Source organism: Grammomys surdaster, unplaced genomic scaffold, assembly GCF_004785775.1.
Source record: "Grammomys surdaster isolate TR1022 unplaced genomic scaffold, NIH_TR_1.0 125979, whole genome shotgun sequence".
NCBI classification, from domain to species: domain Eukaryota; kingdom Metazoa; phylum Chordata; class Mammalia; order Rodentia; family Muridae; genus Grammomys; species Grammomys surdaster.
Window position 1 is genome coordinate 4,418,512 of NW_021620795.1, and position 27,811 is coordinate 4,446,322.

The 27,811-nt window shown below is 42.2% G+C and overlaps 1 protein-coding gene across 2 annotated transcripts in view; it reads right to left on the minus strand.

Annotated features, from left to right (window-relative positions):
• The window catches only part of Cacna2d3 (calcium voltage-gated channel auxiliary subunit alpha2delta 3), a 793,771-nt gene that overhangs the window by 455,251 nt on the left and 310,709 nt on the right, over positions 1-27,811 (minus strand). For both annotated transcript variants that reach the window (XM_028754076.1, XM_028754077.1), the window contains exon 5: positions 26,196-26,358. In XM_028754076.1, coding sequence (XP_028609909.1) covers positions 26,196-26,358 — 163 coding nt within the window. The remainder of the gene's footprint in view (positions 1-26,195; positions 26,359-27,811) is intronic.

The following is a 27,811-nucleotide window of genomic DNA, read 5'->3' on the forward strand; positions in this document are numbered from 1 at the left end:
ACACACACACACACACACACACACACACACACACACACACACACACACGGCTTTCTATCTTCCTTTTCTTTATCCTAGAGTCGGTCCAGTACTCAGGCCTCACAGCCTGCAGCCCTTGGCTCAGCATCTCCAGGCTTTACTCTCACAGGGCCGCAGCATTACTGCAGGACTCACAAGCATTGCATCTTCTGCCATACTTTATCCAGAGTCAAAATATGGGATTTGTAGGTATCTCCTCACATTCTTTGTCTTTCAGTTACCCAGGGATGAGGTCGCCTAGTCAGCCTAAATCTGATCGTGAGTCTAAAATATGTGTTCCTAGAAGAAATTCAGAATGCTACATGCAGGAAGAGGAAGCCAAATATAACAAACTGTAAGCCCCTCCAAGCTTCTGATATGGTCACAAACACCCAGAGAGACATCTCAGATGCCAGAAAAACCATATTACGCCCCAGGACTTCACCTTGCCACTAACTTATCTCAAGAATGTGCAATTATCAGCAACATTCCCAGGCTGAAAGAAGTTTACATCTTAGTACTGTATGAGAAGTGATTAAAGGAATTGGTTCTACAGTTCAGAGGTCAAGATTTGGGCAAGGGTGGACAAGGCCTTGGGGTCCAGCCTCAGAACTATTTTAAAAAGTGGAAAGAAAACAAGGGGTACTGAAGGAAGGGAAGGAAGGAGGGAGGGAGGGAGGGAGGGAGGGAGGGAGGGAGGGAGGGAGGAAGGAGGGAGAAAGGAGGGCGGATCAAGCTTTCTCAAAATATATGGCAGACAGAACAACTTTCATCAAAGTCATCAGAAAAATTCAATGCAAACTAAAGATCTCTTGGGATGCAGAGAAAAAAACCAAATCTGACAGGAGAGGAGAGCACCTGGTGGGCTGTAATGGTGCAACTCAGCTGATTATATGTTACAAGTAACAAGGAAGAGATGAAAATGTTAGGTCTGCGAAAATAAAACTAACCAGGCCATACATATTTAGCAGGACTACACCAAGAGAGGAAGAAGCCAGCTGCAGGAGTGGGGGTAGAGGTGGGGGTGGGGAGGGGCTTGACAGCAAAAAGCAAGGCCTTCCAAAGTGGCATCCCCTGCTCCAAATTCCTCAAGGTCATAGCTATTTGGGCATTCTTGGGGGCCGCTACTTACACAGGAATGTGCTCTCCAGTCAAGGCTTTCTAATAGATTCTCAAAATTTGGGGCAAACATTTTTATTTTTGTATCAGTAGAAATGTACTGATTCAGAAAGATCTTTGAGCAATACAGATGTTAAAACATTTAAGTCACAAAATTGGTCTATTTAATCAATGTGACTAGTTTGGACCATTATTCAAACTGCCAGAAATACAATGTAAATGAAACCTCAGGCCAAGATTTTGGAGCCCTAACAGATTTGATGGCTAATTTTATCGTAGACACTAATTATAAATAAGAGACACCAGGATGGGACTAGAAACCAATCCAGTTTTTCAATTTACCCCTCCAGGATTTTGTCTTATGATCTGTTTGATTATTTTTAAACAGCTTTCTTTGAATGTTAATTAAGGTGGAGATTTATACTCTCTATACTGCTATTTCAATCTATTTATCCATAATAGAAAATAATGGACTGGAGTGCTGGGTTTGTAGCTCATTTATAGATTGAGTGTGCTTAGCACCCTCAAAAAGGAAAGAAGCAGGTTGGACCGATGACTCTGTGGTTAATAGCTCTGGCTGCCCACCTGGAGGACCCAAGTCTGATTCCCAGCACCCAAATTGCAGCTCACAAATGGGGTAACTCCAGTGCCAGGGGATGTGAATCCTTCTTCTGTCCTCTGAGGACCCAGGTATACATGTGGTGTATACTACATGATATACATGCAGGTAAAACACCCATACTTAAATAAAATAAAAGAGTTAATAAATCTTGTTTATTTTTCTTCAAAAGGAAAGAACATACTGACTTTTTATATCAGAATGGAAACTGTGTTACTCAAAGGATCTCCCAAAGTAAAACCCACCCATGATAAAGCCAAGCTAAGTATTAAAGGGATAAATAAGGAGAATGGTTTGATCATGTAAAATAAGAAGTGGGAGGAACAAACAGCCACAAAGAGGAAGGATAAAGAGACAGGAAAACAAAGTTCAAAACTAAAAGGAAACTTGTTACAAGAGATATATCCCCTCTAAAACCTGTTATTATTCATTTACCATACATATGGAAAGATCTTATCTCTTACAACCAAATTATGCACAGGACACAGTTAATTAACATACAGGATCAGTAAAATCATACCAGAGGCACCATCTAATCTCCAGTAACACAAAACTTATTTATGAAGGAAAGGAACTGGGAAAGCAGGAAAGGGCTCACTTTGCCTTCAAAACAACTGATTGTTGTAGATGAATGGAATAAAAAATTAACTCTCTCCAGATATTGTCGTTAAAGCAATAAGAAAAAGTCCAAATGTTGAAAATATCTCCAAACTATTAGGGAAAACAATATTGAAATAGATAGCAGATGCAGGAAGGCATTTGGGATGAATATGTTAAAAGCCCACAAATGTGAATGATCAAATCCGCTTAATTGTGCCAAAAAGAAACATAAGAAAGATCTTTTGATAAACAAAATGCAGACAGCTTACAAAAAATGAAAAAAAATATAAAGTTCTTTTTGATGTCTTGAGCCAAGCACTACTCCTGAGTTTGTGACTTCAGACTGACTAGACCACCAAAACCCAGGCTATGTTTGTTGTCTTACCAACCACCTTCAAGAACAGTGATGGAGCCCAAATCTCTGGTCTTAAGAGCAGGGACTGGGATGTACAATGGTGTCTGCAGTCAGTTTCCTTAGCTTAGCCGAATGCTGAGCTCATTTGGTGGAGGGTAGGGGTTGGAAATCACCTCTACAACTAGTTTCAATCTTTCCCTCAAAATGACTTATTTTAATTAACAAAACAGTCTCTATATCTAAGAAAATCAAAAAAGATTGAAAAGGAAATTTAAATCACCCTAATATAATTGACAATTGTTATTAGTATAATTGTCCCAGCAAGCAGAAAGACATTTTAAAGGGGGATATGTGCCCTCCCCATAGTCTGTTGGCTATCAGACTATTAAGACAGTGAACCCTGAAAAACTGGATTTCCTCTAGGACATAGGAAAGACTGGTGCCTAAGACCAGTCAAGGGTGCATAATGTCTCCCAGGTACATACTGCACAGACCCCAGCAACTTATCATAGCACTTTGCATGAGAGACTGGCACCCAGACACTGACGGCTAGGACCGTGGTCTCAAGTATGGCTTAGCTACACGTACATCCTGTCCTCTATTTAAACAGACACCTCAGGTCAGGAGATTGAAGATGGACTTAAGACTTCTATATCCAGTCTTTTTTTTTCCAATGTGGCCTCATCAAATAAACCTTTCTCTGTTCTTCTCTATCCCTTGTCTCTTTAATTAACATTGAGGACAGGTGGTTTCCTCGTTTCATTCCCATTGCTGCGATAAAATATCCTGACAGAAAGCTGGACAGGGCACTGCCTTTGCACATGTGAATTTCCAGTGGCTATGACTGCTTGCACAAAACCTGACAAATCAAGCCAGACAAAATCCCAGAATAGAAGGGGCTGTGAGTCATGATGTTTCACTCCTAGCTGAGGACCTATTAGCAGCTGATGCCTGATGGGGGGGAAGGAAGGGCCAATTTTCCTCAGGGATTTGGTTCCTGAGAGGCTACTCATGCTTTAAAAGATAGTCTTGCATCCATTCAGATAAAGGCATCAGTAAGTGGATTCAGTGGGTAGAAGAAGGAAGAGAAGGAGGAAGAGGAGGAGCAGGAGAAACAAGAGGAGGAGGAGGGGGAAGAGGAGCTGAAGTGTAGTAGTAACAGTAGTAGTAATGATCTTACCTTGGGTGAGCCCATATGAGATGGACTGAAGGAAAGGGAATGAAATAAATAAAAAGCATTTTAGGGGGAAGGGTTTGTTTAATTTATAATACTACATTACAGTTTATAACTGAGGGGAAGTCAGGGCAGGAACTTCAGTAGCAAGACACATCACATCCAGAGTCAAGAGCAGAGAGAAATAAATGTACACAAGCCTACTTTTTCCTTCCTTGCTTTCTCCCCTGACCCCCTGCCTAAGGATGATGCTGCCCAAAAGAAGGCAGGGTCTTCCTACATCAGTTAGTATTCTACAAATTCCTCCACAGACAAGGCTTCAAGCCAACCTGAGCTAGACAATTCCTCATTAAGACTTTATTTCAATTGATTCTAGAGTGTCTAAGTTGACACTTAAAACCATAAAACCAACACAGCTGGTTTGTCCTGATGTTTCTGAGTCAGAAGCTTGGCAAGCCTTTCCCCTTATCTCTCCTTATATCTCATTGCTAAAAGATTGGTAGCCCTTGGTTCCTAGAAAGTTCCATCTTTATGTGGCTATGTTTCGCATGTGTCTCTATGTAGCTTTTCTTTGTCTTAAAAGGATACTTGTCATTTGAATTAGGTACTCTCCTCAATCCAAATAAGATGTCCTTTCAAAATATTTAAATTATTTCATTTATAAAACCTCTATTTCAAAAGTAGACCACTTACTGGATGAATGTTTGTACATCCTGCAGCAAATTCATACTTTAAAATCTTGACCATAGCATGAGGGATTTTAGAGCTGAGAGGTGATCAGCTTATGAGGGTGGAGCCTTCCTGACAGGATTAGTGCCCTCACAAAGAAATATGTGAGGGCTGGTTCTTTTGTGTTCCTTGTTGCCTGTAGTCACAGCAAGAAACAGTCACCTGCCACACAGACAGCCCTCACCAGAACCTGACCATGCTAGCATGCTGACCTAGGACTTCCAGCCTCTAGAACTAGGATATTTCTGATATTTAAGCTTATTTAATCTGATATTTAAGTTATTAAGAACTTTATGATATTTAAGCTACCCTGTCTCTGGTATCTTGATTATAACAGCCGAAGTAGACAAAAGCAATCACAGCCTGAGGTCCTGAGCACCCAGGGACTACGTAAGGAACACTACTCAACACACTAAAATGACTTCCAGTTGTTTAAAGATACAGATTACTGAATAATAGCTAGGTTAGACAATTCTTCAAATTACCTTAATGTGACAATATGACATAGCACGAACAGGTGAAAAATGGTCTTTGTAAATCTGAAAAGAGCCTCAGAATCCAAGTCCCCAGCTTAGTGTATATCAGGGAGCTCAGTCGTAAATTACAGCCAGTTTCACATTAGGGGCTTATCACCACACATCAGTAACTTCAGGGTCACTTGTGCTTTTTAATCCATTTGAAAACTTACCAGTAACCACTCAACGGATGAGGATTTGAGACTGCTTCTGAAGATGATGTTTTGGTAACAGGGTACTGTCATGACTCTAGCTCTGCCTCACAGGGCAAGCACAAGGAATGATTGGAACAATCAACATACTCAATTGTTTGCTGCCACCTGCTTAAACTTAAAGGAGAAGATGCGGTTCTCTTAGAAGTGCTTGTTCAAAGCAGACACTAACCACAGTGGGGGGGGGGTGCTGTGGGGAACTGCAGATTGGGCTGTCTGTCCCATATTTTACTCCCACCTACCAGCAAACAAGCACCACCCTTTATTTTGCACAGCAGCAGAGCTCACTCAACAGGTGTTTGTAACACTGGCCCTAAGACCCTGCTCTTCTCTGCTAGACTCTGAAAGTGCTCTCTAACCTAGTAGTCTAACACTGTAAATTGCTTCACTTGATCAGAGAAGCCCTGACACTAGATACACACACAGACACACACAGACACAGACACAGACACACACACACACACACACACACTGCTTTGGATAGAACCAGATGGAACACACCAAGAATTCTCTGCATCTTTGTCTGTTAGCTGAAGACAATAGACAGAAAGCAGTGTAAAAAGAGAACAGATTCCTTGGAGAAATGGTGAAGACTGAGAACGAAGATGGAGGTTTTCTTTGTGACAACAGAGATGAATATCTGGGAACTTTCATTCTCTGCCTCCTCCCTTCATAGTTGGGAAAGGCAGTGGGAGAGGCAGGAGCAGGGGCAACAGATCTCTTTTATCCTTAGCCTCAGATCACCTGCTAATGACCTTTCTTCAAGGTGAAGGAGGACTCCAGGAAAGGATACTTAGAGGCAGAGGAGGCCGGCTGAGCAAAGTGAATGGACCAAATGCAAGGGCCTGCTAAGGGTCCCAGGAATGCATGTGTGCCCAGAGTTGTTTAAAATTGATTAATGAGCTAAGGTTAGTGTCCATGCTATTTAACATCACAACTATTGCCTCCAAACAAGCAATCTAGGGCACTCGAAAACAGTTCACTGGATAGGCTGTCACAAGACTGGCAAGTTCTTTAAAAAGCAGGAGAGCCTCAGGCAGGTGATACAAATTAAACTGCTCTCAGCAGAGATGAGACCAGTGGCCAGATTGTGCCCAGTGTTCAACTCCCATGTGACTAAAGGACTATCACATAACTTGCCCACTATGATGGGAAAAAGACAGTGACCTTGGCACACATGCCTAGGGTCCTAGGCATGATCTAGAGAAGGAAAGGGTTGTGAGCAACCAACAGGGATACCACAGACAAGTCTTGGTTCAGGCTGGGAACAAAAACCAGGGCAAGACCTCCCACAGCCATGTGTCAGGGGACAGTTCATGTCTGTGCTACTGGGGTCAGAGATCAACATTATCTGGGAATTTATGGGGGTCCTGGCTACCATAGGGAGAAGGGCCTCTTGTCTGACAAAAAGCCAAGTACAAAACATCACTTAATCATGACAAACTGCCTATAAGCAAGAATGAAGCCTCTGGTTTCTGAACACCTTACACAATTATGTACTCAAAATGTAATTCTTGTTATTACTTTATTTGAATACAGCTATAACAGTGCTGTCTCCTTCAGTGCATGACACACACTGTTTAGTGGCTGTCAGATCAGTAAGTCACTCCTATGAAGGGCTGGTGTTCACACAAGGCTGGGTAAAAGATAGGTGGTCCAATAGCATTTCCCCCACGATCCACAGCATGGAGTGGAGAGTTAGAATAGTCCACCTTGGGACACCAGGGCTGCCACATCCTGGGGCACCAGGGCTGCCACATCCTGAGGCATCAGGGCTCACCTCTTTCCCCAATATACACGGGATCTCTTCACTCTTGCCTTCTGTACTTCTTGTCCAGCTGACCCTGCTCCCTCACAAGGTCAGCACAGGATCCCCTGAAATCTGATGTCCAATGTGACAGTTTTCTCCTGAAAGACTACACTTCCCAGCTTCTCTTGTAGACTGCACAGAAGTCATTTCAACTCCTATAGGGGGCATATCCCAGCTCCTTCTGTAGGTATTTTGGTCATTCAAGGATGTGAATAACAAAATGTTCCTTGATATAATCATGGTCCCACCTAAGGTCAGACCAAGCCTCTCTTTCTTTCTTCCATCTCTCTATGACTGCTGGGTTTTTTTCCATTCATAATTTATTTATTTATGTTACATCCCAATCACAGTTTCCCCTCCTCCTCTCCTCTCCTCCCAGTCCCTCTTATCTCATCTCCTCCCCCTATCTCTCCCTCCTTTTTACCTCAGAGAAGGGGAGGCCTCTCATGGATATCAACCAACCTTGACATATGCAGTTACAGTAGGACTAGGTGAATCTTCTCCTATTGAGAGGAGACAATTAGGGGCAGCCCAGTTAGGGGAAAGGGATCAAAAGCCAGGCAACCAAGCCAAAGACAGACCCTGCTCCTGATGTTAAGGTCCCACATGAAGACCAAGCTTCACACCTGTTACATGTGTGTAGGAGTCTGGGTCTGTCTCATGCATGCTCTCTGGTTGCTGGTTCAGTCTCAGTGGTGATCCCCCATGGGTCCCACTTAATTGATTCTGTATGTTTTCCTGTGGCACCCTTGAATTTTCTGGCTCTTTCAATCCTTTCCCCTCCTCTTCCACAACTACAGCTGCTTTTAAATAACCTAATACAATATACCAGAAGTCTCTGCTTTCTGTGTCATTGCACCTGTCCCTTCTATGCTCACTTCCTCCCTCTTCCCCTTCTCTGTATAGCCTCTTCCCATTCAAATGTTAATCACAATGCTTAGAGAAGGGTCACTAACAGTCATAAGCATCTACCATACATTTGTTTCTATGGGTCAGTGTGCTGGGCACCTGTATTACTGCCCCACCTTCTGCAGTGAGCTGCCCTCGAATCTCGCAAGAGAGACAGGTGGATTTTTAGATCTTCTGGGCACCTGTGAATACTCAGTACAATGAGTGCTCTAGCAATATTGACACAGGTACAACAATAGCTCTAATAATATTGGCAATGACAGTAATCACTGAAGAGCCTTCAGCCAGTCTGTCAGAGGGAAGAGACAGAGGAAACCCATTCCCACAATGCCTAGGGCTTTGTGATGGTTTGAATATGCTTGACCCACAGGGAACGACACTATTAGGAGGTGTGGCCTTGTTAGAGGAAGTATGTCACTGGTGGGGTTGGAGGTGGCTTTAAGGTCTCATATATATGTGCTCAAGTCTGACCAGAGTCAGTCTCTCCTATGGCTATGGTCAGATCAAGATGTGGAACTCTCAGCTCCTTCTATACCACCATGGCTGCCTTTGTGCTGCCATGCTGCCTGCCATGATGTTAATGGACTGAACCTCTGAAAGTATAAGCCAGCCCCAATTAAAGGTTGTCCTTTATAAGAGTTGCTTTGGTCATGGTGTTTGTTCACAGCAATGGAAACTGCAACTAAGACAGGCCTGCCCCTTACCTTGCTCTCCAAGGACTCTCTGATAGCCCACTCACATTCAGTGTTTCAGGGCCCTGCTTGTCTTGGTTTAGGAGCAACCTGCACACTAGCCATTCAGCAGAAGCTGGCTCACTGAGTAGAAACAAAACAAGCTTTAGAATTTACAGTGACACTGGGATCTATGGCCACCAGTGAAGGGCACTTCCCCTCACTCCAGGTCTGGCATAGATGCTTTCTGGTAGTGTTTGCATCAGCCATGCATGGGTAACCCCTTGTAAGGGGGCTCCCAGTTGTTCCAAGACTGTTTGTGGGCTCCTCTCCATGTATAGACATGCCACTCACACCCATGAGATTGTGTTAAAAAACAAACAAACAAGCAAACAGAAACCACAGATTCACAGTGGAAAATCCAGAGTACAGAAAGAGATAGGTGTAAGGAAAACCAGCAGAGGGACCATCTTTAATAGTGATACATCTCTGCCTAGTCTGCCACCCACCCACAAGCAGGTTGTGTGCAGCAAGTGCACGCTTGTGCCTCAGTTACACTCACTAGCCACAAACCATAGGGTCGGTTGTAGAGATGAATACTAGATTGGTTTTAAAGGTTTTAAAAATTAGTTTTACTTAATGAATATGTATGTGAGAGTATGTGGCAAGCAGTGGGGAAGTTACACGTAAGTGCAGCAGCCTGTGGAATCAGAGGTGTTGGACCCCCCTTTGGCCAGAGTTACAGCTTCCCAACAAGGGTACTAATACCCAAACTTGGGTTTTCTGCAAGACCAGTGTATGCTCTTAACTACTAAGCCTCGGGTCCTGCAGTGGGTGTTTTAAAGCGTGTGTCATCTGCACTAGAATGATTTGTACGACAGCCTGCAGTTTTCAATGGGATACATGAGGTGTGACCACAAACACTCAGGTGTGAATAGCTTTCAGCAAAGAAATCAAGAAATCATCCAAAGGTCCCCGAGGACTTAAAGTTCTCATTTTCTATCCAGTAACCTCTTAGCCCCTTTTACTCTGAGACCTGGTGGCCACTTCATCTGTTCTCCAGATGAGAATAGATTTGGTGCTGACACTGACAAATTGACCATCAGAGACCCTGGTCATGCCAGACATTACTCAGCTCCTGACAGGTGACCTGTCTACCACATAGCTCCTACTTTTAGCTTGGCAGTGGGCTGATAGGAAACCTGGCTCAGTCCACATCACCAGCTCAGGAGAGTCTGTCATTATATACTTTCTTTTAGTACACATCTAGTGTTCCAAAACAATAACCCTATATTTTTATAATTTGGAATTATTAATATTCTTTTCCTCCAATAATAGACATTATTGGAAATGAAGACAACAGGGGATGTAACAGCTTAGTAACTCATAGAAAATAAAGGAATTAGCAGAGCAGGGAAAAAATTTAGCCATATTTTATTTTAGCCATAAATTTCCATAAAGTGCAAAGGCTAAAGAAGAATACTGTTATAATGAAAAACCCATGTTTCTATAGAATGAAATTTTTAGGACACCAGAAGCAATATAGCAAAAAAGAATGGATGGGCTATGACAGGGGAGAGTACCTACTTGTATATTCCTTCAAATGCTACTTAGAATTTATCTATTATATGACACAGTTTTAAAGCATGACTTTCAGGTGTTGCAATGTATCAGAGGTACCTACAAGATGGAAGCGCAGGGTGCTAGGCTTTCCTGGCAAACTATCTGACTCAGCTTCTAAGATTGAACACTAAGGATCCCTCCCCTTGCTGGGTCAGACAGTGAACTCCAAGGATATCAGGATGAGATGGGGTCAGCACAGCTCCTCTGACTCTCCTAATACAAGAAAAGCCTGGGACAGCTACACTGGGGCACTTGCAAAAGTCAGATGCTGGGTTGGAGAGGTGGCTCCAGGACAAATCACTTGCTGTGCAAGTGTGAGGACTTGAGTGCAAGTCCCTTGGACCTATGTAAATCCAGACATGATTGCAGGCATCTGTAATCCCCACCCTCCTATGTGAGATGGAAGGTGGAGTCAGGAGACACCCAGAAACTCATGAGCCAGCTAAGCAAACGTAAGCAGCAGCAAGTAACAAAGAGGAGATCTTGCCTTAAACATCTACATAAGTACTATGCCACAATGCATGTATGCAGATAGACACATGTACAGAGAAAAATGTCAACTGATACCCAAGTAATGGACTCTAATCCCCTAAAGGTCTGTGTAGAAGGATACAAGCAGCATCATAAACAAAGTGTTCTCCTTCCATCCAGTTATTTCAACTTTCAAAGCACTGCAATCTGCCTCTGTGCTGGTATTTTTAATGCAGAGACATAAGACATGATAAATACTCTTATGCTTTCTGTTACCCTTCTTTACTAATATTGCCCTGGCTTGGAAAGCCTTGGCTTTAGCCATTCAGTGCTGAGATACAATTGGACTTCTCATCATCCAAGATAACAGTAACGACCCATTTAAAATCCAACCTTGCTCTCCATCCATCGCCACCAGGACCTCTGACTTAGATTTCTAACACTCATTCTAATTCCTTCCAGAGACTGTATCTCAGAAACAATTCTTGCTAACTTAACCAACCATGATACAGAAATGTATGCCATCGGCCTGGAAACAGAAGATAAGGCTCTCCTTGGCATACACTAAAGGTGTGCTATTGGCCTCCTACAAATACGCTTTTTATTAGGAAAAGGGGCAGCTTAAATTGGCAATGCAGGGCTGTCTGATGGGGTAGGACTAAAGAGGATGATACAGGACACCTACAAGGTTCCTTGCCTGCTGTGGCTGTTAACCAACCCTATATATACGTTGTTTCCAACTGGGAAGCACCATCCCAGACATACTCACATTTCCAAACTGAGGCCGCCCCTGGCTTCAGGAACTCCTCATCCCTGAGAGCTAGCCATGGTAACACCCAAACCCTGGAAAACATTTTCTGGATATCAGCAAGGAACTGCATAAGACCTGGCTGACTCTCAGTAACATGTAGCGCTTCTTGGTTCATACTCAGAGCACAGCTATGAGCAATAGGCAGACCTGCCTCAATTCCTCTTTGGAAGAAAGCCGTCAGGTTAGGCTGTCATAACAAAACGTCACAAACTGGATGTCTTAAACAAATACACTAAATATTAAATACTACTAAATACTAAAAATGTATTTTCTTCCAGTTTTGAAGACAGTCCAAGTTCTGGCCAGGCTTCTGGTTGCTTTGTAGAGCTGAGTCTGTGTTTAAGTGTTCTTTCCTTCAGTATCCTGCCCTCGTCTTATAAAACAAAACAAAACAAAACAAAACAAAAACAAAACAGAAACAAAAACCCTGCCAAATTGGATTAGAGTTCTATATTAAAGGTCTCTTTTTAACTTAGCTATTCTTTTAAAGATCTTACCTCTATGGTTGTATTCTGAGGCTCTGGGATTCAACATATGAATTTCAGTACTAACTGAATCCATAACAGAGAAACAAATTGGCAAATGAGAGATTAAACCTCATAAAGGCTGACTCGTTTGTGACCCTCAGGTATGACATGAAGGGGACATCCATTTTCAGTAAGTGAACTGTAGAAAGAATCCCAAGACAGATGGTAGCCACAGGGTAAGATGGAGGGAAGCAAAGATCCACTGGATGAACAAAGACTCGGGGAGACAAATGTTGAATGCTATCTCTCACATGCAAAAGTCTAGACTTTTAAAAATACATATGACATAAAGGAAGGTGGGCAATATTGGGGGAAGAATGAGACTTAAAGACAAGGAGGGGGGTTTAGAAACAACAGAGGGAAAAATCCAAAATATCTTGTTATCTCTCCTGTGAAGATTCTGTATTTAGCTATTTACAGACCTCTAAAGGAATCTATTTGAGGAGAGGAAAGGAATCAGCGGGAGAAAAGGGTAAGAGGGGTCACAGTGGTGGGAGTGTGAGCAAAATAAACTGTCGTGTGTGTGTGTGTGTGTGTGTGTGTGCAAATATGTCCTAATAAAACTCATTATGTTGAGCCGGGCGGTGGTGGCACATGCCTTTAATCCCAGCACTTGGGAGGCAGAGGCAGGCGGATTTCTGAGTTTGAGGCTGGCCTGGTCTACAGAGTGAGTTCCAGGACAGCCTGGGCTACACAGAGAAACCCTGTCTCAGAAAAAAAAAAACTCATTATGTTGAATCCTAATTAGCACAGTTACACTTTTGTAAAAACTACAGAGAGTATGGAAACCTGTTCTTGACATCCACAGGAACAGAGCAAGATGGTGCAGGAACAACAATGTGTAGTTTTCTCTGCAGCCTGGTTTGTAACAAGGCAAGTTACCACCACCAATTCTACAGGAACATGGAGAAAATGAGTTTAGCCTTCTCTCAGATTCCTATTCCAGTGGAGGAAGCCAACCACTGTTTCCCTAATGCTGGTATATCATAACTACCCTGTGGTGGTTTGTACATTCTTGGCCCAAGGGAAGTGCTATTAGCAAGATGTGTAGCCTTGACAGAGGAGGTGTGTCATATGTAGGTGGGCTTTGAGGGCTCCTAATGCTCAAGCTCCACTCAGTGCAGAAGAGTCAGTCATCTCCTGGCTCCCTTTGGATCAAGATGTAGGACACTCAGTTCCTTTTCCAGCACCATGTCTACCTGGACACTACCACATTTCTCACCATGATGATACTAAACTGAACTTCTGAAACTGTAAACCAGCCCCAGTTATATGTTGTCTTTTATAAGAGTTGTTTTGGTCATAGTGTATCCTCACAGCAATGGAAATCCTAAGACATACCCTAATGACTTTCCTCATCAGCCCTTTATCTAGGTTCCTGAGGCATTTACATCTGCTAGTTCTGGGGAGAAAAGAAAATGAGAGTGCACCTCAGGAAACTCTCTGAAAGTTAGATGTGGCTGACAGTTCTTCTAGCTAGCCTGTGTACTTTGATAAAGCTGACACAAGAGGAAAAAAATGTCATGGGGACTCAACTATTGCTTCAGTACTCTAATAAAAGGGGCCAGATAGAGCTGGGACTCCACTCCAGTCTGGGTTTCATCATGTAGAGTGATGTGTCTTCAATTTTTCTATAGCACTGCATCTCTAAAGATGTGGATTAATCCACTGTGAAGTTTAAAATAGCAACATGTGGCATCTTCGCCCATATGGGATACACAGATTTCTAAATTCGAAGCAGCACTCAGAGCTGTTGAGCCACACCCTCTCAGAAGTTGTCCTTTTGCCATGAAATGAGAGGGAAGAAAAGAAACTAGATCAGAGATATACGCAAATACCATTTTCAGTCCAGAATGAAGAGAGGCTAGAGGCAGCAGCCCCTTAGTGATTAGAAAACAGAGATGTCTATACTGTGGCAAGGGATGGCAAGATAACCAAGGGAGACCACCAAGTCTTCTGTATTAGCAACCTAAGGCATGGACATTCAAATGCCATATCGAAGAAAGGGTGGCTCTGACACTGTGCATCCTGCTCTCAAGACCTACCTGTCCTGCTGCCAGGAACTCTTCAGCCTACACGGGAGCTCTGGCTCAGACTTCCTGTAATGCATGTCCCTGCTGCAGCCTAGTCTCTAGATGGTAACTGAGACAGTGGAGTAAGAAAGAGGGGACTGACCTGTGCATATTATTGGCCACACTAGTCCTGGGCCTCCATTGGGACATTTTTTTTTTTTTTACATCTAAAGAATGCTTTAACACCTAGGAACTGCAGCTCAAAAGATCCCCTAATAAGGCTTCTGACTCTATATCCTGGGAAACACAGACAAGACTGCTTCTTGAAACCAGAAAACCACACTTTAGATTTGTTTGGGTTTCCAGTCTAACTTTGGAATTTTTGACCTATTATATTCCAAATACAAAATGTTCTTCATAGTTGAGGAAAGGCATCCCCTGCCCATGACGCTCATCAGCAGACATACCAGAGAGTGAAGCTTCTCTTCTCCCAGGCCAGCATCATCTGTCTTAAATGACTGCTGCCACCACAACATGACACATCATACATCCTGCCAAGGTTGCATTCATACTGACTCTGCCATCTACATCTTACTAGATAGTTCTCCACAAATGGACCCATTGTAATGCAGAAAGACTGGATTCTGTATTTATATATCAGAAGGCTGGCCATAATTTTTATACAGGAGCATTTGATTTTTATGTAGACGTGCTTCTTAAAAATAAATGTATGTATATTTGTTTTGTTTTGTCCTCTTAATTATTAGACATAAATACATGTTCATACAAAATTAACAGAAGAGCAAACATAACTTTTTGTACCTTTTAGGCTGGTGGTTCTCAAATTCCTTAATGATGTGAGCCTTTAACACAACCCCTCAAGTTGTAATGGCCCCTAGCCATAAAATTATTTTCATTGCTACTTCATAACTGTAATTTTGCTACCATTATGAATTATAATGTAAATGTCTGTGTTTCCCAATGCTGTTAGGTGACTCCTGTGAAAGGGTCATTAGAGTCCCAAAGGGGCGACAACCCACAGGTTGAGAACCAGTGCTTTAGCCTCTTTCTCCTGACTTCTGGAAACTTCAGCCCAGCATCACACACACATACATACACACACTTAGTTAAAGCAACTTAGGAAATAATAATACATATCTACATGGAGTTCCATGCAGGGAATCAGTGCTTCAGATTTTCAGGACATGGCTAGACAGAACCAAATACTTTACCAGAATATAACATAAATGGCTTCTACCCATGATTCTTGATACAACTCTCCTTCTCTAAAACCAAATTGTCTATATTTCTATAAGTATACTGGTTTCACACAATCCTACTGGAATGAGCCATTTATTTCTGCCTTTGGTAGTCTTGGGCTTTGCTAGCTTATACTACCAAACTCTTCCTCTTTCCTTCTGCAAGCCAGTTCCAAAGGCCTCTGGACCACTTAGTCAGGTTTATCATAATAATGTATCAAGATAATAATTTCTCAAGATAAGTTTTCTATATTCATTGTTTTGTTGTTGTTTGATGATATTATAATAAAATATCTGTATAAAGTCATTAAAGGTAGAGAACTGGACTGCTGTGTATTAAAAGAATACAGTTCATCCTTGTAGGAGAGATGTGGCAGGAACTCAGGCAGAAGTGTGCGGCTAGGATTCTTTACATCTTGATGTCCCAGGAAAGAGTCTGGGCCAGAAGCAGAGCCAACCTACAACCTCCTATCCCTAGCTCTTCAGCTCCGTTACTTCCCACCAGCATCCATATCCAGTGGTTCAATAATCTCTCCCAAAGGCCTTGATAACTGGTAAGCAAGTGTTCCACCACGTACATCTATGCAGGCCATTTCACATTCAAACTGTTCCATCACCTAAACATATTGTACTGTGCTTTCTGGCTATGCAGAATGCCATTTTTGCATTGTAAGTCATTACTTCCTCCCTCACTCATTGACTGTGTATTTGGATATGGAGGTTTGCAGGATTAAATGTGGAAAGGCTTCATCTCCAGCATGTGTGAATCGATGATACTTATCGAAACTCTGGTGCAAAACTTGTTTTACATATTTAGAACGCTTTCTGCTACAACACTATATGATGCAGGGAGGAGATTGGAAGTGTTTATGTAAAATAAGAGTAGTTTTCATTTCTGATGGATTGTCATACGCTGGGAAGAAAATAGCACAATTTGACAAAAAAAACAGAGACTTAACATTTCTGCACATATGAAATGCGCATGTAAACTTCTAGGACACAGTTATCTGAATACTCAGGCAGAGCCAAGGGGGAGTAGAAATCATGGCAGACAGGACACAGGACAGAGAAGCAGTGTGTCTACAGGTTCTGGACTCATCTGGGTTCACATGGCTTACCTAATTTAGTGAGTGGTTCATAGCAAGTCTCTTAACCTCAATTTTCTCACCTGGAAACTTAAGAACAATAGTTCCTGCATTACAGAGTAGTATGTAGAATAATGTATTAAATCACATGCCTGGCACGCAGTAAACATCTTGTGTTACTTAGAGGAAAAAAATTACTGGTGGCCATATCTATAAGGACAGTTGGTAGACACTGTGTTTTGAAAAGAAGTTTCCACTAGCTTGCACTTGTGAAGAAAAATAGAAGGTGAGAAAAGACTTCTTTCATGTCCCCGTCAAGTCTAGTGCCACATACAACTGGAATCCCTAGACTTCTGTGAGAGGCCTGAGTCCCAAACAAGAAGAAAGTGATCATTACTACTTCAAGACATGAACCTTGTGATTGACGGTAACAGTGATGACAGCCATGTCGACTTTTACACAAAGAGCTTCTCTAAGTACAAGCAGGATGAGTGAAGGCAGTTGACACATGCAGTGGGAAAAGGGCCACCAAAGGAAGGGACATCAGCCTTTAACACCTGCAACTCTGGCCTTGTGTTATTTTCTATTTGAACAGTTTCATGAAGTACAACTGAAGTGATAAGTCTCAGATATATAGGTGGGAAAAATTCCACTTGGCTCCATCATAGACATCCCAAGGCATGAGCCATGTCACCAGGGACTTCACTGCCACCCTTCTTACAATGATACTAATAATTATGACTGTTACAAACCTTTACCATGCCACACGATAGGGCTTAGTGCTTAAGGCACACTTCAACCCCCATAGCCACTCCCAGAGCTAGGTGCTGCCATAATGCCTGTCACATGAACAAACAACAGTAGGGCCTGAGCCTTCTGTGAGAATAGTGCACTGAGTCACAGGGAGGAAATATTACACATCCTCCCAGGCCAAGAACAAGCTCCAAGGCTAAGCACTGTGACCATCACTACTAAGAAACCCTGGGGCACATCCAAAGGACTTCCTGCCTCTCTCCACTGCTTCTTAAATCTGAGGCCAATCTGTATTTCCTTAGCAAAGTAGTGCCTCTTTTATGGGCAGAAGGGCTAATGTGGTAATACAATGAACTGAAACGGGGAGAGGATTCTTAATCTACTTTCCCACCCATCACCAGAGCTGGAACACCCATGACTGCCATTTCCAGGACATTAAAGGAACCTCCATTTCTCTCCTCCAATTCAAAACAGTCCAGATGGCAAGTGCCCAAGAATGTGGTTATCAAGGAATAAGTTTGAATTTTAAAGTCATTTTTAAAGAAGTAAAATAAATCAATTACTCTCAGTAGTTACTGTCATGTTTCATGAATGGCAGGGTCAGGGCAGGAGAATGGATGAAAACACTGCCAATCATTGTTCTGTGGCCATGATTCTTCCCCACCCTGACTTCCTCTTAAGAGTTTCTCTAGCCTAGGCCTGGCTTCTATCCAGCAGCAAAATGACATTTGATTTCCATATTTCCAAAAGAGGGAAATTGAGAAGATGAACTAAAGAATCTAGGGAACAGTACCATCACACTAGGCATACACTTACAAACTGCTAGCTTCCTAAGCAGTCAAAGAAAAGTAAAACTCACACACAGATGGCACAATGGACACACAAACTGGAAAAAACCACTAGAGGACTACTCATGGGAGGATTCTATTTAATCCAGTAATATCTGTAGAAAACGCTGATCATTCTCGGTCCTTGGATATATCCCCAAAGAGATGAAGAGACAGCTCTATACCACAAGTTAAAGGAATGATACTCAGGTAAAATAACCTGAATATAAGATGATGCATAGAAAAGGAGAGAGAAGGCCTCAGGACTCTTGGGGCACATAGATTAAGGGCTAGAGGATGACTCTGGTTAGAAGGCAACGGCCATAGGAAAAGAAGTAACTCTGAGGCTAGGCTCTTAATAAAGGATAGTTCTGTCCAGAGTCAAAGGAAAGGGAGAAAGCAACCCAGATAGATGATGATCTGAAATAAAGGCTATTTAGGAAAATCAGAGTCCTGGAATCCAAGACATGATGAAAAAGTTATCCTGTTAAAAAGGCAGTGATCTAGATTCACACTTCACAAGTGTTTATATGTTAGCCTTCCATCAGTGATGACAGAAAGCTCCATCTGTGCTTAGAGGTGAGCATCCTCTTCAGGTTTGGACAGATTAACGTAGGAGCATGTGCCTTCTTCAGGTATTTGTAGTCTAGATTGGAATATAGACTCAAAAAGGCATCATACCCATTGACTAGCCTTCATGGTACTCGAAGGGACTCTATAGCTGCCTGAGAAAAAAATGGTAATCACCAATATCAACAAGCTACAAACCCTTTGACCTCAACAGAAACCTGCTTACAAGATATACTGGTGCAATAGTACACAAATGGTATGGGAGTCAGCAACTGTTTTTTGGGTTGAATTTAAGGCCAACGCCATGAAATGGTGCCAATGCCGACAATTGCTAAAGTGGCCAGAACTTGGGACTAGTAGGTCATGGGCCTAGGAGAAAACCTAATACTATTACTTTTGCTGAAAGAATATAGCAATAAATTTACTCCTGATGACATAATAGTATGCCCATAGATCAGTCTCTTACTCGGCCCACATCAGAGAAGCTTCCTTTTGCAGTAGATGGGAATTAACAGAGCCTACAGCTGGACAATGTACAGAGATTGAGAGACTTTGGAGCACTTATTCTTTAGTGGGATGTCTTTATTACTCTGTTCTCCCCACCATGACCCCTGAGGTGCAGGGATCTGCAGAGAAGGACAAGTATAAAGATTGTAAGAGCCGAAGGTGATGGATGACTTCTGGGAAAAGGTGTCTCCCACATACAACAGGACTAGTGCGCATATGAACTCATAGAGACTTTGGAAGCACACATAAGACCTGTACATGTTCAAGCTACATAAGATTTCAGCACTGAAATGAGGAAGTAGATACATGTGCCCCACCTGTAGCCAATAAATTATTTGTAATTAATTCCCATTGGCAAGGAAAAAAATCAGTTTTCTTCCATGGCTTGTCAGTAGGTATATCAACACGCTAGGGCAGGCCCTGTGCTCAAGAGTAGTAGTTGGCTAGCACAAAATATACTCAACAGTATTTTTGTAAACTTTTTGTTTCATTTTGATGCTTTGGCTGTTTTTATTGTTGTTTGGTTAGGTTTTTTTTGTTTTGTTTTTTGTTTTGAGGGTGTTCCTACTGTTTTTTATCTATTTTGATTTTTGGTTTTGTGGGTTTTTTCTTTTCATTTCTCCCTATTTTGTTTTTATTTGTTTGCTTCTTGTTTTTTTCTTCTGTTTTGAAAGAAGAGACAAAGAAAACATCAAGTTGGGTAAATAGAAAGGCGGGGAGAATCTGGAAGAATCTGAGGAAGGGGATAACATGATGAAAATATATTGCATAAAAAGGTTAATTATAAAATAAAGTTACTATTGGGCAAGAGTAAAAGGAATAACTCTAAAACAAACAAACAAACAAACAATACATACTAGGTGTCTCTGTGCTAGCCGCTATGTTGAATGCTACAACCCCACCTACTCCAATGCTACAAATGTCAGCCTTGAGGACCAGAAAACAGAGGCCATGAGAGTTTTCCAAGTCCCGCAAACTACTGCTGATGAACAGTTCTGACAGTCAAGTCCCACCACCATCCAAAGCCTCCTTGGTGATTTTGGAAACAATCCTACCATCACACAGGGCAGTGGCTGGAATGGATGTAGCCCAGTGATATAGGAATGGTGTCACAGAAGGCTTGGATAAAGACATAAACTCATTTTCTGCCTGTCACAATTGGTAGCTAGAGTGATCTCACCAAGTTTTAGCTCATATAGTGTCTTTGGACCCATTGCTAGAAAGAAGAGATGGAAAAATTTCCCTGGAAAAGTGTTATCCCTTTGCAGCCTATAACCCAAGGACTTGCTGTCACACAGACACTAGGAGAAATCATACTCATATACTGACCATGCTGTATGGACAGCAAGAAGCAGCAGGGGCCATGTGTCTCCAAAGGAAGCTGACTTGTATGCATGCAGCCACCTCCCATATGCACTCTTGTACAATCTCTAAGCTGAATGAAAGCTTGTAGTGCTGAGATATACAAAGAGCCCTGTGATAGCCTTCTTCCATGAATATCACTTCCAAACAGTACAAACATATAAGTGAATGTGTACACACATGTCACCCTATGTCCATGTGCATGCACATAAAGTCAGAACTGTGAAAGAGTTATCCTTTGAACTTGAACCCCTCTACTCACAACATAGATTTTGTCAGAGGTAGATAGTTCCTGGGGCCTTCCTAAGGACTATAGTAACTAGGCAGCTACCAGACTGGGAAGAGGGATGTCTTGATTGTTTTCTTTAGAGGCAAAGCTTTGCTTTAGTCTGAAGTCTCTGATATTGACTCAGAATTTGATTCTATAGTCTTCACTTACACACCCTAGAGGAGCCAGTAGACAGGCAGGAAAGAAGGAGCCAAGCCTCCAAAGGCTTCAGTTCAGAATCCCAAGGAGAAACAAACCATTAGAGTTGGAATTTATTTCTAACATTACCAGGTCAGTCCCTGGGCTTAGCACAACCTCCTCCTTTCCCCCGTGTTGCCCCCACTCATATATGAAGAGAAAAAAAAAAGAAAGCAAGGAACTTTAAACAGCTTTTTAAAGGGTTTGTGAAGGCTTCTTGCACATCAAATGGCTCTTCGTAAACAACATTTTAATGATTTCTGTGTAAACAAATCAGAAACATATGGATTAAATTTTCTTCAAAATATACACATGTAATTAAGGGGGAAAGTGCTTGGCAAATGCATTTTGCATTTTATCAAACTCAACATTTGAAAAATAGGTTAAGACAGATGACAGATGCAAAACCAGAGAGCCTGCCTGCCCTACGACAGACATACGCACACATCTCCTTAGCAAGAGCCCACAGTCTGCCTTGTTAGACCTTGGCTCTGTCTCTGAGTTGTCTAAAAGAACCTCCTGTACTATAGCAGACAAACCACTTCCTCAGACTCTGCAACATTGGTGATGGCTATTCCAGAAGCTACTTCCATTTTGCAGGTCCACTAAGCACAGCACAGCCTGGCAGTCCATTCTTGGTCTGATTGGTACTCATCTTGGAAGTCTAGTAGATGCATCTCCTAAAATACATCTTTCGATTTACATGTCCCCATAACCTCTGCTAGAGTAATGCCCCTCTGCTATCCCCCTCCATGAGTGAGCAATGAGAGAAAGCAGCAAAATTAGGTACTTGCTGAGCCTTCTCCTCTTCCATGCATGGAATAAGTACAAGCCTGTTTTCAGTTGCTTTCTTCCCTCATGTGTTCCTTGCAGCAAGAATTTGTCAGTGTACCGTATCCTGGGTATTGCACTGGGATCCTACCTCATAAGCTCATCATTCTTGATATATCTGTGCATTGGAACTCCATGGCCTAGGCTCCCCACCACAGCCCTCCAGTCCCTAGCCATGAACACTCTTCTTCCCTGCATGCTCTCCAAGCAGAATCCAGAATCTTCTTTCTTCTCAGTCTTCTTCAGAGCGAACATATCCCAGGGTGCACTGCTCAACTCTTCTTGGCCAAGTTGCCAACTATATAATGCCTAGCCTCATGGCTTCCATGAGCTTCTGATGGCTCTCCCATCCCCCCGTGGCCTGACAAGACTTCTGAGACTCCATGGATCTATTTCTTGGACTATACCAGAAGCTTCTGGAGCCCAATCTCCCTTGCTCAATTCCTTAGTCCTCTTAAGTAGAAACTTCCTTGGTTTTAGAGTTTAGTATCTCTGTACTCTCAAAAAGACCTACTCTCTAATGCTAGTCACCATTCTGGTGAGGTATTAACTATGAATTTTGAGGGACACATACTTTTAATCCACAGTATTCATACTAAATGGCCACCATGTGCCAGGCTTCCTTGCCTGTGCTTAATTTTTAACAAAGCCTCATCGGCATCAGGCATGTCATTACTTATCCAATACCACTCATGGTTGGAGAAAATGAGGCACACACTTGTATATAGTCATAGGTATGGTGGTGGGATAAGCCATGATACACAAGATTTTCAACAGGCAGATTCTCAAGGCCCCCTGTAGCTCCTACTCCAATCAGCCTTATTCTAAGCTGCCTTCTTTCTTTAGTAGAAAGGTTGTAAGCCACCCAATGCCTTTTTAGTTTCTTTTGCATTTGAATCAACTGGAGTATGTCTCTATTGCTTGAAAAGCCCATGGAACAACATAATGCTGGCTGACTAGGTGAGCAAACCTCAGCAAATAACCTTAAAGGAGACTCAAGACAAAGGGACCCTAGACTTACTCTGTTGGCCTCCTGCCCTCAGAAAGTCCAAGGACAGAATGAGTGAATAGAAGCAACACGTGCCTAGGACAAAGCCAGGCATCACAAGGCATATACACTACCTAGAGCAAAGCATGTATGCTATCAAGGAGCAAAAGAGGCTGCATTTGAGCTGCTTTTGAAGGGAAGGCATTTGGAGAAGCAGGGATTGGGAAGGCAAGGGAGATAGGAATTACCTATTAACACCTGGGTGGGCAGATGAGAGAAATGGAAATGATAGAGTCAATTTGGAGAACAGGGCATTTTCCTTCACATACACATACATGGACCACACACATACTGTGCATTACCCCTTTATAATGCCTAACATGTACAGACATGTATACATCTATACATGGCATGTACATGTAAATCTCACATGCTTTCATATTCTTAAGGCGTGCCCTACTAGTGACTCCCAAGCATCATGTACTCCAAGATGCCTATGAATATAACTCACACAAAATCAGAAACGTGTTGAAATGCTGTAAAAATAATTTGTAATTGCCTTTATAAGCCAATTGTGGATTTCCTGGGTGTATTTTTTGTAAATTACCTTGTGTTGCAATTTCAAAGGTTGGACATGCCTCAAAAGTATGCAACCAAAATTGTAAGTTTGTCTGGTCCTCTGCCAGGTCACTAGTGGTCTCCCAAAAGTGCCTTCTCTGTACTTCATTCCTGGAAGTGTCACTTACAGCTCTAAAGGTCTCAGCCTAGTCTTTCTCATCTCCAAGGGTCAGACTCACAGCCCCTAACCATCTTCTAAGAATATTTTATAAAGACTGATGTACCAGAAGCCCAAGGATCCTCAAAGGATTGTCTAAAGGGGTGAGAAAAAAATAGCTTTTTTAAGCCTCTGTGGGACTTACACTTCTGTCTCGGCTTGTGAAGCTGTAGTATCTTCTGTAGCTGAGACAATAGAAACACAGAGCAGCAACCATAGGGGGAAGCACTGGACTTGTTGCAGTAGAGGCAGAAAGCACAGGGAGAGCTTTGGGGGTTATCTGCTCCTTTGATGTACAGCTGGAAATTCCACCCAACAACCAAGCACACAGAAGCAACTAAGAAGGATCAAACATTGCTGTATGCTCATGGGGTCCAAACTGCCAGAGAAGAACTCTGGGCTGGTTTCCTTTTCTGAAAGCAAGATTTCCACCCCAGGGACATCAGAGCCAGTGACCACGCCCAGAGCATGTGTTTTGTGTACATGTCAGAAACTAGATCTATGCTGGAGTCTTCTAAATATGATATATATTTCTTCAGCTTGAAAAGAAACTTTGGGAGGCTGGTTTGAATTAGAGTAAAGTCAAGAATTTTCTTATAGTCCTTTCCTCTCTCTCTTATGGGCAGTTACTCCCTGCTTGACTGGGACAAGATATAGCCCCTGGCTGACCCTGGCTCACTTCCCACAGCCTGGCAGGGTGACAGTTGAACCTGGATAGGAAATGACAGGCAGATCCCATGAGGACAAGCAAGGACGACTTAAATCTAGTTATTAAACTCCTATAGCTCAAACTCTCAGACTGTTAGGATTCTACCTAGCAAACTTCATGATGCCATTGTAAAGCCTGTGCAACTGATGACAATGTGAAGGTTCTTTACCATCAAAAGGTACAATTATGCCTTTTAACCCCAAGATATAATTAAATCTCTGTCATGGTGCTAATAGTTCAAGCAATCTTGAAGTCACTCTCATGTTTTAAGAGATCATTCTAGATTGTTTCATGTCTGAAATGGCTCTATTAAATCATCTTGATGTTTCATCTTCTTTTCCGAACATATTTAATGCTAGAAATGGTTTTTTCCACCAGCCACACAGCACAGAAAGGCAGTTTCATTTAAGTCTCCATCAGCTATTACCAACATCCTGGAGGACTAACCTCTACTGCACAATGCTGAATGCCAAGGCAATGCTCTCTCTGTGCCCTAGCAAGTCCAGACAGGACCATCCACAATTCCTCTGAGGCACTTTAGACTGCTATCAGTTTCCAAAGAGGGGACAGAGAAAGAATATCTTTTCATTCCCTAACAATCTGAGCAAGGGAATTGTGCTCTCTTGGCTTCACTGTCCTCTGGCTTTGCAGAGATGCTTGCTATCTTGTTGATACAGTTTTCCTGTTATCCCATCACCACACCAGTTCCACAACAGACTGCAGATTCTTTGATGGTTCACTCTGAGGTCTCTAGTAATGGTCAAAATAGTTAATGAAATGAAAGCCACCTGCCCTGACTCTGAAGACTGAGTATCACGCAAACCAGGAAAAGGCATCATTGAGTGTCCAACCATAAGACCAGAGACAAAAAATGTCCTTGGGGTACAGAATTGGAAACTTATGGTTGACCAAGTCCCTTACTGGTGATTTAGAGTAAATCAGCAGCTCATTTAATATGTATGCAATTCTCAAATTGACTCTGCCTGCCTTGCAGTCTTTGTTACAACTGCTTAGCTATTTCTGTACATTGCAAGCATAGCTCTCACATGCATAGAGCCACACACACATCATTGTATCCCCTTGACTATGTAGCCCAGGCTGCTCTTAAACTGGAGGATGCGTTTCTGTTTCTTCCCCCTCCAAAGTGCTAGATTTACAAGGGTGTGCCACCTAGGCAGCTTGGACACAATTATTATTCCCATCACAGAGGGGAGGAACTGTGCTCCCAAGAAAAGGGGTGGTACATCTGGGATCACCACTAGAAGCAGGTAGAACCTGGAGATTAGCCAGTGTACGCAGATGCCAGTCATTGGCCACTGAATTATCAATTCAAATGGGCTGAAGGGAAGGTTGGACAAATAACTTCAATGTCCATGTTCAGAATGGATATGAGGAAGTCAAGCTGGGACACATAGAACCTTGTTTTGCCCACACTTCTCTATCCTGTAAGGAAAGAGGACAGCCTGTAGCTGGTCCCACAGCAACTCCAGAAACTCCCAACCCTTAAATACGATCAAGGAAGGAAAGCAGGAAAAGGAAAGGACAAACTGGGTTAGTAAGCGCACTTGATTTTGCAGATAAAAGGTGATTTTGCAGATAAGTGTTAAAGGAATACAGCCATGCTCTCAATGTACAGAACTAGCTGGCCAGTTGTAACAGAGACTGCAAGGTAAGCAGAGCCAAAGATACTTGCAGAAAAAGCCTGCTGATTTCTGCACTGCACATTAACATAAAGGGAAACAGGAGCTATGAGTCTCCAGGCAGAATAGGCACATGGTTAGCCCACCCAGAAGATACTTGGGTACTTGATGTGTTGATGTACTAAGGGTGTGTTTTTCAGTCCCCAACCTCTTCACCCTCTAAGGGAAGCAGGAGCAGGGAGTCTTACCTTTGTTGTACATGTTCGTGGGCACTTGGACATCACTGAGACTGATGTTCACAGGCAAATTATTAAAATGGTCATTGGGGGCTAAGATGAATTCTTTTCCCAATTCCAAAAAGTTCCCATCTTTGTCCCTCTCGTTGATCAGCACAGCATTGAAGTATTCATACTGAAAGAGAAATTCAGAAGATATTAGAGGCCAGGGATTTGGGGATTAGGGTTGAGACATCAAGGCAGACCTGGGCACATACAGTGTGCTGCTGCTTACTCTTGGGATGGCCATCTGCCCATGGAGTCAGTCTTTAAGTCTTTGCTACATTTGCATGGGTGCCACAGCATTATAGAAATATTTTCGAGTGTTATTCAATATTCTTTAAGAAAGCTTTTATCTTCATACACAGAAAATTGCTTTAAAACCTTTTTTTCTTAAAAATAGAACATATGTCCTAAGGTAGCTTACACATTTAAGTTGGATGTGGTTTAAAAATCAAACAAATAAGAAAATATGCTATATCAGATCACCACAGTTGTAGGGGGAAAAGGAAGTACAGAGTTAGTAGTAGAATGAAATAAAATAAAAAAGAGGAAGAATAAAATTTGTTTTACAGAATTTATTCTTTTGTTTATTTATTTATTAGTTTATACAGAATTTTTTTATACAGAACGCTTAGGGAAGACTTCACTGTTATGGCAATCTTCCCAAGGGGCATGATGAGATGAGAATATCAACTGAGAAAAGATCTAGAAGACCCATCAGAAAGGGCAGCAAAGAAAAGGACTCTATGTTACAAGGGTACTAGTGCTTCCCACCAAAGCCTTTGTCGTTACCATCTCACATCTGCAGAATCCCGACTTCACTGTGGAAATATTCTAAGGCCTTCAGGGGTTAACTCATTAGAATTTAAATTCCATGAGATAAATGTCTATGAGAATCTGAACTTTGCAAATGAGGAAACTGAGTACACAAAGTCTGTGCACCATGTCAAAAACTATAATGCCAATAAACAGACTGGGATTCAAATGCTAGTGATCTACCCACCCCCAGAACGTGTGCTGTTATCTATCGAACAATATCAAAAGACACCCAAGGGGTATGTTTGGTTGGAGTTTACAGATCAGGATTGTAAAAGAAGTATAATGATGAGGGCATTAATGGAAAAAACCATGTGAGCAGTACAGAAGCAGAGTAATGGCTCTTCTACAGAAGAATCCATATAAAGTGGGAAAATTACAACACTGAAACAAACCTAAGGGGATAAAGCTTTATAGATAATGAGACTGTCACAGCTAAAGAAATAATCAGTGGTCGTGAAGGCATATCAATGGAAATTCCTTCACTTGAAAACCAAAGGGGAAACTAAACTAAACTATTCTAAATCCATGGGACAATTGCAAAATGTGAAGTGTGTACATGCAGAGGAAGAGAAATTATATAGAAAGGGTTGAGGGTTAACACTTGAAGTGTTAAAGGCTGAGCATTTTCTAAAATTAATGATGAACACCAAGCCACAGACCCAGAGATCTCAGAGAACACAAAGCATAAGAAATATAAAGCTCTATGCTGGCACTTTTCATATTCAAACTACAGAAAATCAAGGATAATTCTTGAGAGATGCTAGAGG